A 16,890-nucleotide genomic window follows, 5' to 3' on the forward strand; every position below is an offset into this window, starting at 1 on the left:
CTCTTAGATTTACTGTATATACAGTACCTCCCCACAGTGCTTTACAGCACTCTCTGAGCAGCTTACAATATAAGCATATTGCCCCCAACAATCTAGGTCCTCATGTTACCAATCTCAGAAGGATGAAAGGCTGAGTCAACCTTGAGCCCCATCAGGATCAAACGCCAGGCTGTGGGCTGTGCCCACAATGCTGCATTCTAATTACTGCAGCACCAGACAACATATTTTATTTAATTTTATTTTGCTGGGGAAATGCTCAGAAGAAGAAAAAAGTGCTGGGATTCTATCCTAGAGCATATCTAATTATCTTGTGTAACACTGACTTCATACTTTGCATTAAACCATATGACTCTTTTTGGACTGGCTGCATGAGTTATATGCATGGCTGGCTTGTTGGTGCAAAGAGCCCTGACACTATATACAGCCATTACTAGGCATTTATCATGCTTGTAAATTTTTTTAGATATCTCAATAGATAGGTTTCTGATTGGCAAAGAAAAAGGAAACCATTAATTATCTGGACATATTTTCTGTTGTTCTCTCCTTACCAAAATAAAACCTCCCTTCCACAGCAATTTCTACTATTTTATAAATAGGCAACTGCCACACTTGGACATCAATCATTAGCAAAGTTTAGGTGTTATCTTGGTGAATCCACAAGCAAGGGAGGGATACCTATCTCAGCAGAGGGAAGATGGTACATGAGATCATGCTTCTGAGTAAAATCCCAGGATATTTTTTTTCTCTGTTCCATTTCCAGGAACACTTCAAAGATCTACCTGTGTACTCAGGCGATATGACATAAGCTCAAAATCTCCATCAGGTGGAATGAAGGAAATAGTACGATCATTGTCAAAACGTGATAGTCGCACACACTGGTGGAACTTGACATCCTCGAGTTCTACAGACTTATTTTTTCCACCTGAAAGTCAGAAATATAGAATATATATAATCTCTGGCACACTTTCAGCACTAGATGTATTAAGAAACAATTGCCTGTTTTTGGTTGGAAGCTTCACAAAACTTTAGGTCTTCAATAAAAACGAAGTTTCACAAAAGAAAAGAAAAATAATGAGCCCTACTTTCTGATAATCAAATCCTATGAATATGCTGCAAAAGAAACATATAAAGTTATGAACAACTTTGCAGAGGGGAAAACTAAAAACTAAAAACTAAATAAAATTTAACAATACAAAATTCCAATTAAAAATTATAGGATAGTCTATTGAAATTAAACCAAAATGTATGGACTTTTATAGACATTCTCAAAACAAAATTGCAGACTTGCTCTTTCTCCTAACTTTATAACCAATCTGACACATTCCATAGATGGATATGGAAGTGCAAAGACATTATTGATATGAGACTCAAATTTGAGACTCACCTATTATGTCCATTTCTCCCCAAATGCACATGTCATTACACTATGATTTACTTACGTCCTGTGAGCTCAAAAAGGACCCTGTCATTGAGGCCCAGGCGTAGCTCTGGCATACCAGAAAGGAACACCTTCAGTTTAATGGAACCCACTATCTCACTCAGCAGGACACTCCCATTGGCATTAACCTGAAAGACAAAGTAGGGTCTGAGGTCCTCCATTCACTCTCCACACTTTTCTCCATGAGGAAATATGGCTCCTCCTCTTGAACATTGTCATGCTGAAGTTCCCAACAAAACATGGAAACAAAAACTTCACCACCATTAAATCAGAGTGGGTAATGCTAGGAGACTCAAAAGGTGGAGTAATAATGATAAAATGAAATATGAATGATATCAAGTAAAATAATTTTATATTTATTTTAAAAAATTAAACTGAATTGTTAAATTGTCATGTGATTAGTTGTCCTGTGACAAGTTGGCCATGGTGAATTGTCCCACATGGCTGTGGCTGATTGTCCAATTCTATCCAGTGATGGAGAACCCATGTCTGAAGGCAAGTCTGATTAATTGTTCTCAATATTAGTAAATTTCTTCTTAGTTCTGGGTTGCTTCTCTCCTTGATTAGTTTCCAACCATTGTTTCTTGTCTTGCTTTCTGGTGTTTTGGAAAATAGACTCTTCTTCTTTATGGCAGCCCTTCAAATATTGGAACACTGCTATCATGTCACCCTAGTCTTTCTTTTCACTAGATCAGACATACAGAATTCCTGCAACTATTCTTTTTATGTTTTAGCCTCCAGGCTTCTAATAATGTTTGTTGCCCCTCTCTTTCCAAAGTCTCAACATCTTTTTTATAATCTGGTGACCAAAACTGGATGCAGTTTTCCAGATGTTTTCTTAGTAAAGCTTTATTAAGGTATACTAGTACTTCACATGATCTTGATTCTATCCCTCTGTTAATTGGCTTTTTTGGCAGTGGCTGCACACTGCTAGCTCATATTTGATTGTCCACTAGGACTCCAAGATCCCTCTCTCAGCTAATGCTATTGAGCCAAGTTTTACCTAATCTATACCTGTGTCAGATCCCTAAAAGTAATACTGCCATTCAATTGGGAGAAAGGGGGGCTTTGGATTTAATTCATTAATATTGCCTGGTATTTTGTAACTTGCATCCTGGTGCCAAAGCACCCTGAGATCTTCTCACCTCTTGGGGAAGTATAGGAGGGATGGCCATGTGCAATGTTTCATTTGATAGCCAATGGAAGATAGCCATGGGAATGTATGCTTATCCGGTTCTCAGGGCAGCTGGTAAAATAACATCTTCACACCTGTGGATTGGCTAAATTTGCATCTGGCTAAAGGGAAGGGTCTCTACTGCTTTAACTCTACTTGTCTTGCCTAAGTATTCAGACACTGCTTTGAATCCATTGCTGTCACTTCTGCTTAATAAAAGGTTCCCTCTGAAATACTTCATTTCAAGAGTTTACATTTTCTTAAGTTAGGAGGAGAGGCAATCCTTACAACCTGTATGTTTGGTTTTTCTTGCCTAAGTGTAAGACCTTACTTTTCTCTACACTGAATTTCATTTTGTTGGACAGGGTCCAATGTTCAACTCTGTCCATTTGGATCTTGAGCCTATTCCTTCCAGCTTAGTGTCATTTGCAAATTTGATGAGTTCCCCTTTTATTCCCTCATTTAAATCATTTATGAAGATTTTGAAGAGTATTGGGCCTAAAATAGAACCTTGGGATACTCCACTGCTTCCTTCCTTCCATGTAGATATTGAGGACTACATGTTTAATGTGATTTGTCAGTCAACCAATGAAAAAAATGAACTTGTGATTTATGGCTTTGAAGATTAGACATAGAAATTATAGAAAGAAGAGTATCATTATGTACTGTAAATTTAGAGAGATTAAATTGTACTTATAATTGCTGTAAAGAATATTGGAAGCCTGATTTCTCACTGCCCAGCATACTTTCCACTGAGTGCTGTCCCAATGGAGAGCCTGTCATCAAAGTTGTTTTTTTTCCCTATTTTCATGACCGTTGCCGTCATACTCATCATTTTTAACATTTTTAAAAAATGTTTCCACAATACCATAATATAGTAATTACACTTATTTAATTTGTTTCCACTTCTTTTATCTCCATCACTGATCTACTTTCTCGTTCTAAATCTATTTATTCTAAAGGAGTAAATAGCAATAATTTAAATGTAGAGGTATTCTACAAACAGATTCATTATAAGATTCATTCTACTTTGAATCTTATAAATTATAGGATTTTAAATGACATAAAGAATCAAAGATTTATCTGGAAGATATCTATAGTTCTATGATTGTGTTGTTAGTCTCTAAACATTTAATTAATTAATAGTTCGTAAGTAGGTTCATATATTTCTACACAATCTGTTATGGATATTCATCAAATATATTTAGAATTTCCTTAAATTGATTCTCTATATTACATATATAAAACTATAAATATATCAAGATCTTCATCTAATCCTGTATATACTATTGAATATACATAAATATAACAGTACAATAGAGTAAAAATAGCTCCAATAATATAAAATTCGTATCAGTTTAATATATGGATGGATATAAATAGTTAGATATAAATGTAACCATAAATATCAAGTATATATAACCACTATTCACTTATCTTCCTTCTAGGTTTACTGTTAATAAATATAGTCCATTTTCAGTTTATGTCTTAAGAAAGTCTCTTCTAGAGTTCCTGGATGTACAGTCACCACCGAAAAAGTCCATCTCTGTTAATGCCAAATTTGGTAACTGTCTCTTTAATCCAAGATGTCTCCCTTCTATTTAGCCCAGTCACTGTTATTTCTCCAGCCAGCTTTCTCGTTCCAATCCTCGTATTTTATCCCAATCCTGGTCCAAGCTTGTCGTTTATCATTAAAACTCTTCAAAAGATGCCCCTTCAAAGCTTTTCCTTCACACCTTCCATGCAATCAGTCTTTTTGGATATCGTTCACTGCCTTGTCTCCACTCCCACTGCTAAATCGCTGCTTTTCCACCTTCTCAGAGAGTCACTCAGCAGCTGATGTGATACATTTACTCAAAGTCACTGAGAGTCTTTCCAATCTCAGTCACTTTTTTGTCCCTCCTCACCCATATTTCAGGCTGCTTTTTTTCTTCCTACTCCATTCGAATAGTCAGGTCATCACGCCTCTGGATCTGCCATGAAGGCCAATTTCTTTTGCGCCTGATCTGAGGGCTTCCTCTTGTTATTTCGGGAGATCACACCTCTCACCACCAACTCCAAGGTATCCCCTCTGTACCATTGTTCCCTCCAAGAGCCAACATCGCCCTATGGGCCTCAAAAATGTGAAAATTTGAGCAAACTAAACGAAGCCCCATTTGCTTGCTCTGCGCCATCGTGACATCAGGTTTTTCATTGAATCTACAAAGTATCCAGTCGACGCTGATGATGATTCAAGAAACAAGGATGAAGATGCAAGAGACAATCACAAGAAACCATGAAGAACAAAATGGGTGAAGTGAAAGAAGACATCCGCAATTTAGACTATAAAATTGGTACAATACAGGAGATGATAGCTAGAAATGAACAGAAGATAAAGACAGCAGAAGCTAGAACATAACAAATGGAGAAGAAATTGGAGGAGACAGAAGCTAAATTGATGGCAGTAAATAGAAATCTGGAGGAGGCAATAATACACTTGGAATTGGAGAAATCAGCATTTTTCCTAAGATTTCAAAATATAGTAGAAAGCAAAGAGGAAGATCTCCCAAAACTGATGGCAGAACTACTAGCCTATCCATTGTAGATAAGTGTGCAAAAAATTCAAAACAATATAGATGAAGCATACAGGATTCATACCAATTACGCATGTTGCCACAAACTGCCTTTGTTGTTCCTGTTAGTTGCAAAGTCATGTCCAACCCATCGCGACCCCATGGACAACGTTCCTCCTGACCTTCTTGTCCTCTACCATCCTCTGGAGTCCATTTAATCTCACGCCTACTGCTTCAGTGACTCCATCCAGCCACCTCATTCTTTGTCGTCCCCTTCTTCTTTTGCCCTCAATCTTTCCCAGCATTAGGCTCTTCTCCAGTGAGTCCTTCCTTCTCATTAAGTGGCCAAAGTATTTCAGTTTCATCTTCAGGATCTGACCTTCTAAGGAAAAGTCAGGGTTGATCTCCTCTAGGACTGACTTGTTTGATCGCCTTGCAGTCCAAGGGACTCGCAGGAGTCTTCTCCAGCACCATAGTTCAAAGGCCTCAATTCTTTGCCACTGGGAAAACCATAGCCTTGACTATATGCACTTTGGTTGGAAGGGTGATGTCTCTGCTTTTTATTACGCTGTCTAGATTTGCCATAGCTTTCCTCTCCCAGAGCAAGTGTTAGAGACGAGGTTTACAGTAAGACAAGAGATGAACCATTAATCTATAAGGAGAAAGAAATTCTAACCTTGAAGCAAGCACGAAGAAGAGTAAGTGAACAAAGAAGGAACTATCACTTTCTATCTTCACAACTAATACAAAGTACTATTCAGATGGCTCATACCTGGGGGTATGTTAATTATGTGGCAAGACAATAAATTCTGAATAGATACCTTGGACAAGGCACAAGAGTTCTACGACCACTATATAATTGGAGAAGAACAAGATAGTAGAGACAACAACTCAAAAACAAATGCTCTTAATGGTAATATACGCGCCAAACACAAACCAGAAGAAATTTTATCACAAACTACATCAGAAAATAATACAGTTAGAATGGGATAATTTATGCATAATAGGTGATTTCAATGTGGTGGTGGAGGCTGGGGACAGCGAAAAAGTCACTTCCTGTCCAACCAGAGTTGGGAAATGGGCCGTTTCAGGCCTCCGAAGGGCCTCCGAGGGGGTGGGGAAGGCTGTTTTCGCCCTCCCCAGATGCATAGAGAGGATCTGGAGCCAGGTGAGAAAGAAAAACATGCCTACCAGGCCATCACGTGTCAGGAGCTGGGGGGAGGGGGATTGCATGCACATGTGCAGGGCGGGGCACATAGAATTATGGGTGTGGGCACACACACAAACCTCCTCCGCCCCCCACTCCTGGCACGTGATGTCAAAAGGGTTAGCCATCACTGGCCTATATGGTGAGAAGAAAAAAGAAAAAGAAAAAAACAACAAAAGACGCTTCAGGAAAAAGTTAAAGAATTGGAATGTGCATTGCAAAAAGAACCACAAAATAATAAAATCAAAGAAGAAAGAGATTTAGTGAAGCATAAACTTAATTTAGCATTACAAGAAGAAATGATGCGCAACCTTAAAACAATAAAATAAAACTTTTTTGAATACGCAAACAAACCAGGAAGATAGTTGTCATATAAACTTAAGAAAGAAAGAACAAAAAAATTAATAGAACAATTACAGGATGATGACAGGAATCTCGATTATCAATCAGAGGGTGGGGGGAAGTATTATTCAGAATTTCTTTAATAAATTATATAGTCAGGAGGATATTCCAGAAGAAAGCATTGAGCAATATGTAGAAATGAGGGACCTGCCGAAAATACCGGAGGAAACTAGGAAAATGCTAAATGATAACTCTAATGGAGATGAAGGAGGCAATCAAGAAACAAAAAAATAATATTCATATTATTCAATATAATCAGATTCGGGAACACCTGGACTCTGACTAGGTAGATTCAGGAGGGATGATGGAGGCAGGTCTTGAGAATATTATCTGGGAAGAGTTTGATCCTGTGACTCCCGAAGACGTGGACAGGATACTGGGCAGACTGAGCACGGCCACATGTTTATTGGACCCGTGTCCCTCCTGGTTGGTGCTGGCCTCCCGGGAGGTTACACGAGGCTGGCTCCAGGGGATTATTAATGCTTCCTTGAGTGAGGGTGTCTTCCCTGCCACCTTGAAGGAGGCGGCGGTGAGGCCTCTCCTCAAGAAGCCTTCCCTGGACCCGGCAGTGTTGGCTAATTATCATCCAGTCTCCAACCTTCGCTTTGTTGCGAAGGTTGTTGAGAGTGTGGTAGCGCGACAGCTTCCTCAGTACCTGGATGAATCGGCTTATCTAGATCCGTTCCAGTCGGGCTTCAGGCCTGGATACAGCACGGAAATGGCATTGGTCGCATTGGTTGATGATCTCTGGAGGGCTCGGGACAGGGGTTGCTCCTCTGTCCTGATCCTATTAGACCTCTCAGTGGCTTTTGATACCATCGACCATGGTATCATGCTGCACTGGTTGGAAGAGTTAGGAATGGGAGGCACTGTGTTGTGGTGGTTCTTCTCCTTTCTCTCCGACAGGTCACAGTCTGTGTTGACAGGGGGGCAGAGGTCGACCCCGAGGCCCCTTGTATGTGGGGTGCCACAGGGGTCAGTCCTCTCGCCCCTTCTGTACAACATTTATGTGAAGCCGCTGGGTGAGATCATCTGTGGTTTCGGGGTGAAGTACCATCAGTACGCTGATGACACTCAGCTGGACATCTCCACCCCAGATCACCCCAATGATGCCCTTGAAGTGATGTCCCAGTGCCTGGAGGCTGTACGGATCTGGATGGGGAGAAACAGACTCAGGTTCAACCCATCTAAGACCGAGTGGCTGTGGTTTCCGACGTCCCGATATAATCAGTTGGTGCCATCACTGACTATTGGGGGCGAGTCGTTGGCCCCCATGGAGAAGGTTCGCAACTTGGGTGTCTTCCTGGACTCACGGCTGTCTTTAGAAGAGCATTTGATGGCTGTGGCCGGGAGGACTTTTTATCAGGTTCGCCTGATCCGCCAGTTGCGTCCCTTTCTGGATCGGGACTCGTTACATACAGTCACTCATGCCCTCGTCACTTCCCGCCTAGACTACTGCAATGGTCTCTACATGGGGCTCCCCTTGAGGAGCACCTGGAGGCTCCAGCTGGTCCAGAATGCAGCCGCGCGGGTGGTTACGGAAGCGACGTGGCGCTCCCATGTGACTCCCCTCCTGCGCGAGCTGCACTGGCTCCCGGTGGTCTTCCGGGTGCGCTTCAAGGTTTTGGTTACCACCTTTAGAGCGCTCCATGCTTAGGACCGGGGTACCTACGAGACCGCCTTTTGCCACCAGTAGCCTCTCACCAACCAGTACGCTCCCGTAGAGAGAGTCTTCTCAGGGTGCTGTCGGTCAAACAATGTTGGCTGGCGGCCCCCAGGGGGAGAGCCATCTCTGTGGGGGCACCTGCCATCTGGAATGAGCTCCCCCCGGAGATACAGATGATCCCGGATTTGCGCACTTTCCGCCGTGCCCTCAAAACATTCTTATTCCAGCAGGCCGGTCTGGCCTAACCTCCCTTTTTATTGCTTTTAAATTTGTTTTATAAATTGGGGTGTTTTAAATTTGTTCTGGGCCAAAGTATTTAATGTATTTTTCAATGGTTTTTTAACGTTCGTACTATGTGTATTTTATCTTTTGGCTGTTCACCGCCCTGAGTCCTTCGGGAGTAGGGTGGTATATAAATTAATTAATTAATTAATAAAACACCAGGACCAGATGGGATTCTGGCAGAGCTATACAAAAAACTTCAGGAGCCAATGGAGGGAATAATGCTAGAATTGTATAATGAAGTGTTAGAACGAACTAAATTACCAAATTCATGGACTGAGTCATTTATAACACTAATTCGCAAAGAAGATACCAATACCAAACAGTTTAAAAATTATAGACCAACTTCATTGTTAAATGCCGACTATTAAATATTTGCTACAATCATAGCAGAAAGACTTAAAAAAATATTGAATGAAATGATCCCCAACCAAAACGGGTTCCTCCCATAAAGACAAGAAATAACATAAGAATGGTCATGAACATATTAGAATATTATGAAGCTCACCCTGAAAAACAGATAGCATTAATTTTTGTGGATGCACAAAAAACTTTTGACAATCTAACTTGGATGTTCCTCATTACCCAATTAATTAGTATGAACTTTGGAGAAAAATTTGTAGGAATGATTAAGGCAATATACTCCGATCAAACTGCTAAAATAATAGTAAATGGGGACCTAATAGAGAAAATTAATATAAATAAAAGGGTTAGACAAGGATGTCCCCTACTTTTTATCTTATCATTAGAAGTGTTGCTAACACAGATAAGACAGAAACAGGAAATAAAAGGACTAAGAATTAAAGAAGAAGAATATAAAATGCAGGCGTTTGCAGATGACCTGGTCTTTTTCATAGAAGAACCGTTAGAAACAGGAAATAGAGGATTTTGGTAAAGTAGCAGGATTAAAAATAAACAAAGAGAAAACAAAGATATTAACAAAAAATCTTACACATAATCAAAATGAGAAATTGGAAGGGAAATTGGGAATTCAAATAGTAAAGAAAGTAAAATATCTCGGAATTTGGTTGACAGCAAAATGCTCTTCGATAAAAGAGGACAATTACACAAAATTGTTACAACAAATTCAAAAGGATTTGGAAAATTCGGCAAAACTACAGTTATCATTAATTGGAAGAACTGCAACAATAAAGATGACTATTTTACCTAAAATCTTATCTTTATTTCAAATAGGAGCCTTGGTAGTACAGTGGTCTAAAGCACCCTGTCATTAAGACCAGTTGCCTGCGATTACTGCAGGTTCGAATCTCGCCAGGCTCAAGGTTGACTCAGCCTTCCATCCTTTCTAAGGTAGGTAAATTGAGGACCCAGTTGTGGGGGCAATAAGCTGACTTTGTATAAATATACAAAATGATGAAGGCTATTGCTTAGCACATTGTAAGCCATCCTAAGTCTCCGGAGAAGGGCGGCATATAAATCAAATAAAAAAAAAATAGTACCAATAAAACCTGGGAAATTTTTTTTGTAGATTTTTTTTTTAATTTGATTTATATGCCGCCCTTTTCCGGAGACTCAGGGCGGCTTACAGTGCGTTAAGCAATAGCCTTCATACTTTTGTATATATTTTATACAAAGTCAGCTTATTGCCCCCACAAACTGGGTCCTCAATTTACCTACCTTAGAAAGGATGGAAAGCTCAAATAAAACTTAAAAACTTAAACTCTTACAAGATAGTAGGAGCAAGGGAGATTTTGGACTCTCAGATTGGGAACTTTATCATCAAGTGGTAGTTGTAACATGGTTTAAGGAGTGGATAACTCTTAAAAATAAGAGGATACTAACAATAGAAGGCCACGATCTACAGCTTGGCTTGCATGCGTTCATCTAGGAGGGGAAAAATAAATCTCAAACATATTTTCAGAGACATCAGGTAAGAGACGCACTACTAGACGTATGGGGGAAAATAAAGAGAAATCAATATATAAAAATCCTGAGTTGGTTATCAACCATGGTAACCATCATATACCCCAAAGTCTTAGACTGGAATAAGGTGGTGACATATAATGAGCTATTGGATGGACAAGGAATATTAAAATCTAATCAAGACTTAAAATCTCAAGGACTAGAAATAGATTGGTGGCCATATTTACAAATTCAAACAAGATATAAAAAAGATTTACAAAATTACGGCTTCCAAAGAGAACAACAAGAACTGGACAAAATATTAGGGACAGAGGAAAAAATGATATCTAAAACTTACAATTGTCTTTTAAAATTTAAAATGGAGAAGAAAACAGTAAAAGAGATGATGATAACATGGGCCAAAAATTTCGGATATGATTTGGAACATTGGGAAAAAATATGGGAGAAAAACTATAAATTAACGATGTTGGCATCATATAAGGAAAACATCTATAAAATGTTTTATCCTTGGCATTTACCACCGGCAAGGCTGGCCAAAATGTACCCCAAAAGAGTGCCAAATTGTTGGAGATGCAACCACGAGCAAGGCAGTGGTCCCCAACCCCCGGTCCACGGACCGGTGCCGGGCCGTGGAGTACCTGGCACCGGGCCGCGCAGCGGCCGGGGGACATGAACGCTGCAGCGCAAAGGCTCCTGGGCCGTGCGCAATGGGCCGTGCGCAAAAGCTCCTGGGCCGTGCCCCCACCCCTGCGCGCGCTCAGCGGGCCGCGGCGATAAAAAGGTTGGGGACCACTGGAGCAAGGGATATTCTATCACATGTGGAGGACTTGCCCAAAAACCCAGAACTATTGGATGAAAATCAAAAAATGGTTAGAAGAAATTACAGAACAAAAAATTGAGATGAAGCCAGAGTTGTTTTTATTGGGTATTATAAAAGGAAATATAAGTAAAAAGATTCAATATATTATACTTCATATTACAACAGTAGCAAGAATTACATTTACCCAGAATTGGAAACAGGAAAATATGCCATCAAATGCAATGATAATAAAAAAAGTGCTCGATTGTGCAGAAATGGATAAATTAACTATGGAGTTAAAAGATAGAGAGGAAACAGAGTATTACGAAAGTTGGAATATGTGGTATCACTTGCTAGAAACTAGATGTAAAATTAATGCATAAAGACTATATAGAAAGTATGTTAAATTGAAAATTGTATATATTTATGAATATGATAAAACATGTTAAAGGGTAAAAGGAATATGTAGTATATATATTTTCCCTACGTAACCAAGGTTTTTCTGCAGCCCCAGCTCAGTAGAATCACATCCACTCAATTCTGAGCTTATTTCCTTTCTAGCAGCCAGCAAGCTCTTCCTGCTAGGTGGGAGACCTATATAGATCTAGAAATGTATGTATGTATGTATGTATTCTATTTTGTCTTTGGGGTTTCTCAGAATGGACGATATCTTTCTATCTGTGCAAAATATGGTTTTGATGTTGTGTTTATGTAGTACTTTGCTAATTTTATCTGTTGTTCCCCTTATATAGGGCAAGATGGCTTTCCCATTGTTTTGTTCCTCTTGTTGTTTTTTATTCTGTCTTGGTGTTGTATGTTTGATCATATTGATGACTTTATTTCTACAGAACCCATTTGATGTCAGTACATTAGTTACTGTATATAATTCTGTTTGTAAATGTGCTTCATCAGACAGACGTTTAGTTCTTGCGGTTAATGTTTTGGCAACAGAGTTTATTTGTGCTGGATGGTGGTGTGATTTGGCGTTGAGATAGCGGTTCGTATGTGTCTTCTTTTGATAGATGGTATGTCCTAAGGTGCCATCAGATTTTTTATAAATTAATACATCGAGGAAAGGTAACTGGTTTTCTGATTCTATCTCCATGGTGAACTTTATTTTGGGATGGAGACTGTTCAAATATACTAAGAAGTTTTCCAATTTATCTCTTCCATGTGGCCAGATCACAAAGGTGTCATCAACGTATCTGAGCCATAATTTTGGTTTGTTAACAGTTCTGTAGAAATAAAGTCATCAATATGATCAAACATACAACACCAAGACAGAATAAAAAACAACAAGAGGAACAAAACAATGGGAAAGCCATCTTGCCCTATATAAGGGGAACAACAGATAAAATTAGCAAAGTACTACATAAACACAACATCAAAACCATATTTTGCACAGACAGAAAGATATCGTCCATTCTGAGAAACCCCAAAGACAAAATAGAATTAGAAGATCAAGGCATATACGAAATCCCGTGTGCTTCCTGCCCATCAACATACATTAGACAGACCAACAGAAGAATGAGTGTGCGCATCGAGGAACACAAATTTTACATTATTTACTAAAGATAGTTGAGGTACTTGAAAAAGTGTAATGAATATATCCTCAGTGTTTAAATATGCCACCATGTTCAGGGCATAAACTCAATGTTCACTATTTTTGTATCTTACACACATTAAAATAGCTTCCTAAACCTGTTACAATCATGTTGAAGCATCTAAAAAACTCATTTATATAATCTTCTACCACAAATAATTGAAGTCTGACTCACCAACAGGTTAACAGATTCAATGACATCAATGAAGACCTCATTCTTCTTGTATTTAAGCCCCTCCGATCTCCAAGAGACTGCATTGGTGACAGTGGCTGGAACCTGGGATTTAGCTATCTCCAGTTTGTTGCCCTGCTGAGTGATGTACCTATGATGCAGTGAAATAATTCTTCCTGATCAAACATCCTACTACAGTATAGCTTGTCTCAGATACATTCTGCTGTCTAGAGTAGCATTAAAATATCAACAGCATTTCAGGGCAGGGAGGGGAAGGGTGTGCTGGCACATGTATTTTCCAATGCAAGAAGTCCTTCTTATTAGTAGGACTAAGAATGATCTCTCTCTGAATCCTTCCTATTTATAATGCTGAGATATACCTGTATATTTGACAAAAAATTTAAAGGTTCACATTCAAAAACAGAATCTAGTTATACATGCATGTTAAGTTTTCAAGAAAGGCAAATTTAACAGAAGATGGGACCCCATGGACAGAAATGGGAATGAATTAAATCAAAAGAAGAATAGGAAGATTGGAAACTTATTGAAAATAAGATACCAGAAGTTCAATTTCATAATGTTCCACCCCAACGATAACAAAACAAAGCAGACATTATTGTGGATGCATAGGGAGTTTTGACTGAACTCAGAGTTACAGGAAATGGAATAGGGCATAATCACCCAGGATACCAATAAGTCATTAATATCTACAGAAAGACAATTAGAAAGCTTAGCGCACAACATGCATTTAGGACCATAAGGAAAGTTAAAAGCAATAACGATGTGTTTTTTTATTATGGTGGCTGGGGAATTCTGGGAGTTGAAGTCCACACATCTTAAAGTTCCCAAGGTTGAGAAACACTGACCTAAGTGGAACAATTGGCAAAGCTAGAGTGTAGAAACCCAAAAAAGATAGTGATGAGAAAAAGTTTGCCTCCAGGATAAAACTAATTTTAAATTTGAAAGTCTGGCAGATGTCATGTAAGAGTCCCTTTCTGTGATCTTTGAAAAATGTAAGTATGAATATCTAAACTAAAAACCTAACATTTTATGCATCTTGGAATTTTGTTTCACTGCAACATTTTGTTTTTAAAATCCTGAACAGCAGCAGAAAAACAGATACAGATCCTGGAAGAACAAGTAAACAGATTACTTACTCCTGCAAAATTTTACTATCTGTCGTCTGAGGAAACCCAAAGTCCATCAGCTCATCCAGTAGCTCATACACAATGACAAAATTGTCACGGATGCTCTCTTCCTCCAGCTCCTTGAAGTATTCAGAAAAAACCTAACAAGGAGAGAATGGATTTCATACTAAAGAATTGAAGACATTATTACCCTGGGTCAAGTGTCTCTTTTGGAATATCCAGTTTTGTACACATATGGAACTCGGAAAAGACAACAGGTAAGGGATTCAGGTTAAACTATTCACAGAGGCAGGGAGGAGACTATAAAAGAGGCTACGTATGAAGTTGGATGAAGTAACCTCCCTTCAACCTAGCCTTAGGTCCTGCAATATTGGCTTTTTAAATCACTTGACCTGGTCTGATGGGGGGGGTTTAAGGGTTAAATTTTAATTTTTTTAGATTTTAGATTTTATTTTGTATTGTGGCTTGTGTTTTTATTATTGTGAGCAGCCCTGAGTCCATTGGGAGACAGGGCAGCATATAAGCCGAATTAAATAAATAAATAAATAAATAAATAAATAAATAAATAAATAAATAAATATTCTCCAAACTTCTGTTAAGATATCTTCTTATTCAGAATGTCCACCAAATTGAGTGTTCCAACTCCACTATGCCTGCTTCTCTATGTATAGGGTATTCTGCTATGCTTTTGTATTAGAAGTAAATAAATTACGTGGAGATGTGAAAGAAAACTGAAAATTCTTATTAGAATGAAGGTTGCTGAAAGAAAAACAGAATTGTTTTGAATGATAAACCGCTTTAGTTATAGGCTCCTCACTGTTCACTATTCTAGCTAATCAGCTGTTATTCATGTTCTGATACATCTTTTGCTGAAAATGTCTTAAAAATTACCTAAAAATTACTTTAAAATTATATCTTGTAAATTGTTGACAAGTATTAAATGGAGTAAGTGAATGAAAATGTCTTTTCATTCTTCCGGTTGGGGATTGTGGCAGCAGGGTGCTGTGTGAGCGAGCTCTGCTCCATGGCACTATCTTTTTCGCCGTGTCTTGGGGATCCTGAGGGGCGAGATCGCCCGGAGAGCGTCTCGGACTAGAGAGGGGATCTGGAAAGCGAGAGAGCGGCGTGCAAACGCCTCTCGCTTGGACAAGTTCCTCTGTCAAACCGGCATGGGCGCGTCCATTTAATGGTGGACCCGAAGCCGCAATTACCAGCAACAACAAGGAAGCGAGGAATTCGGGGCGGTTAACGTGAGAAGGAGACCCGACCACAAATCCCTGGTGATCGTAGCAGCAGATCTCGAGGAATTGCGAGCCGAGCCAGCTAAAAGTGCTCATGGCAGTGGGAAGGCGGTGAATATCAGTAACAAAGCAGTCTGATCAAGTGTGAACTGCCGGCGAGGCTGCGAGGAGGAAGGAGAATTTGCTGAGGCAAGGGAAGGCGAAATCAGCTGTAGGCACCTTTTTTTTTTCAAACCTGTATCGATTGTGGATGAAGAGGCTCAGACCTAGATTTGGTGGATAATACCGTGAGGACCTATTGCAATAATAACTTCTTGCTGTCATCTTCCAGCTAATTGGCTTTCCCCGAAGGAAGAAACCGGAAGTGCAGCCATAAGCTATAACGGGTACTTGAAGTTTGACAACAGGAAGAACTTTGTAACATTCTGAGCTGCGATCTTTTCTTTCAATTGTGTTCCTGCTTATTAAGACTTGCTGCTTGTTGGATCTACTTGAGACTTTCCCTTAATTAACTGAGATATTTCTTTAGGTAGAAGAACTCCCTTGATTGTGGTAGTAGTCAACTAAATAAGAGTAATGAATTTCATAAAACACCATTTATAGAACTCTTTATCAACTATCAATATTATTACTGATATTAATACTAATACTAACTTATTAACTTATTAACCTATTAATTAACTTATTAACTTATTAATTATTCTATAATTATCTCTCTATTTATATAGATACGAACCCTTTTTCTTTCTTTCTTGGTCAACTATTTTAGATAACTTTTTCTATCTCCCTCTAAACGTACTATATATTACCCTGTAAAAACCTAATAGGTTTCAATCTACTCCTATTGCATAACCTTTTTCTACTTGAATTGATACCCTTTTACATTTAGTAAATTGATACCCATATTTATACTCAATTTAGACTTATATAAGAATAATTTATAGATTGTATGTGATGAATTTAATAAGTGTGAAATAGTATGTCTGCATTAGTATTGCAAGGTTAATATTGAAGAGATTGAGTATTTATTATGATATAAAGATTTGGATTAATTAACTATATTTAATTTTATATATAGATATAACCTTGATCATAATTGGAATGAGCACTTAGTACGGTATACTGGTCTGGTTTTGATAATCATATTTAGCTTATTTATATATAATTTCGTATAATAATAATTGAATGAACTGTTGCGTGTAGACAGGAAAATTGGGTAAATTTAGGATTAGATGAATTAAGTGAATCTTGCTATTAGAAGAGAGGATAGTGGATGATAATTTGGAAGAACATCGAGGTAATTTTGACAAACCAGAAGAGAA

The 16,890-nt window shown here is 38.7% G+C and overlaps 1 protein-coding gene across 2 annotated transcripts in view; it reads right to left on the reverse strand.

Moving 5' to 3' along the window:
- Positions 1 to 16,890, reverse strand: part of AP1M2 (adaptor related protein complex 1 subunit mu 2) — a 70,698-nt gene that overhangs the window by 27,340 nt on the left and 26,468 nt on the right. For both annotated transcript variants that reach the window (XM_070935283.1, XM_070935285.1), the window contains exons 4-7: positions 14,337 to 14,467; positions 13,183 to 13,330; positions 1,440 to 1,566; positions 780 to 922 (exon numbers count right to left, since the gene is read on the reverse strand). In XM_070935283.1, coding sequence (XP_070791384.1) covers positions 780 to 922; positions 1,440 to 1,566; positions 13,183 to 13,330; positions 14,337 to 14,467 — 549 coding nt within the window. The remainder of the gene's footprint in view (positions 1 to 779; positions 923 to 1,439; positions 1,567 to 13,182; positions 13,331 to 14,336; positions 14,468 to 16,890) is intronic.

The sequence above is a fragment of the Pituophis catenifer genome, unplaced genomic scaffold, assembly GCF_029215685.1.
Source record: "Pituophis catenifer annectens isolate HBS135680 unplaced genomic scaffold, rPitCat1.0.hap2 SCAF_2, whole genome shotgun sequence".
Lineage (NCBI taxonomy): Eukaryota > Metazoa > Chordata > Lepidosauria > Squamata > Colubridae > Pituophis > Pituophis catenifer.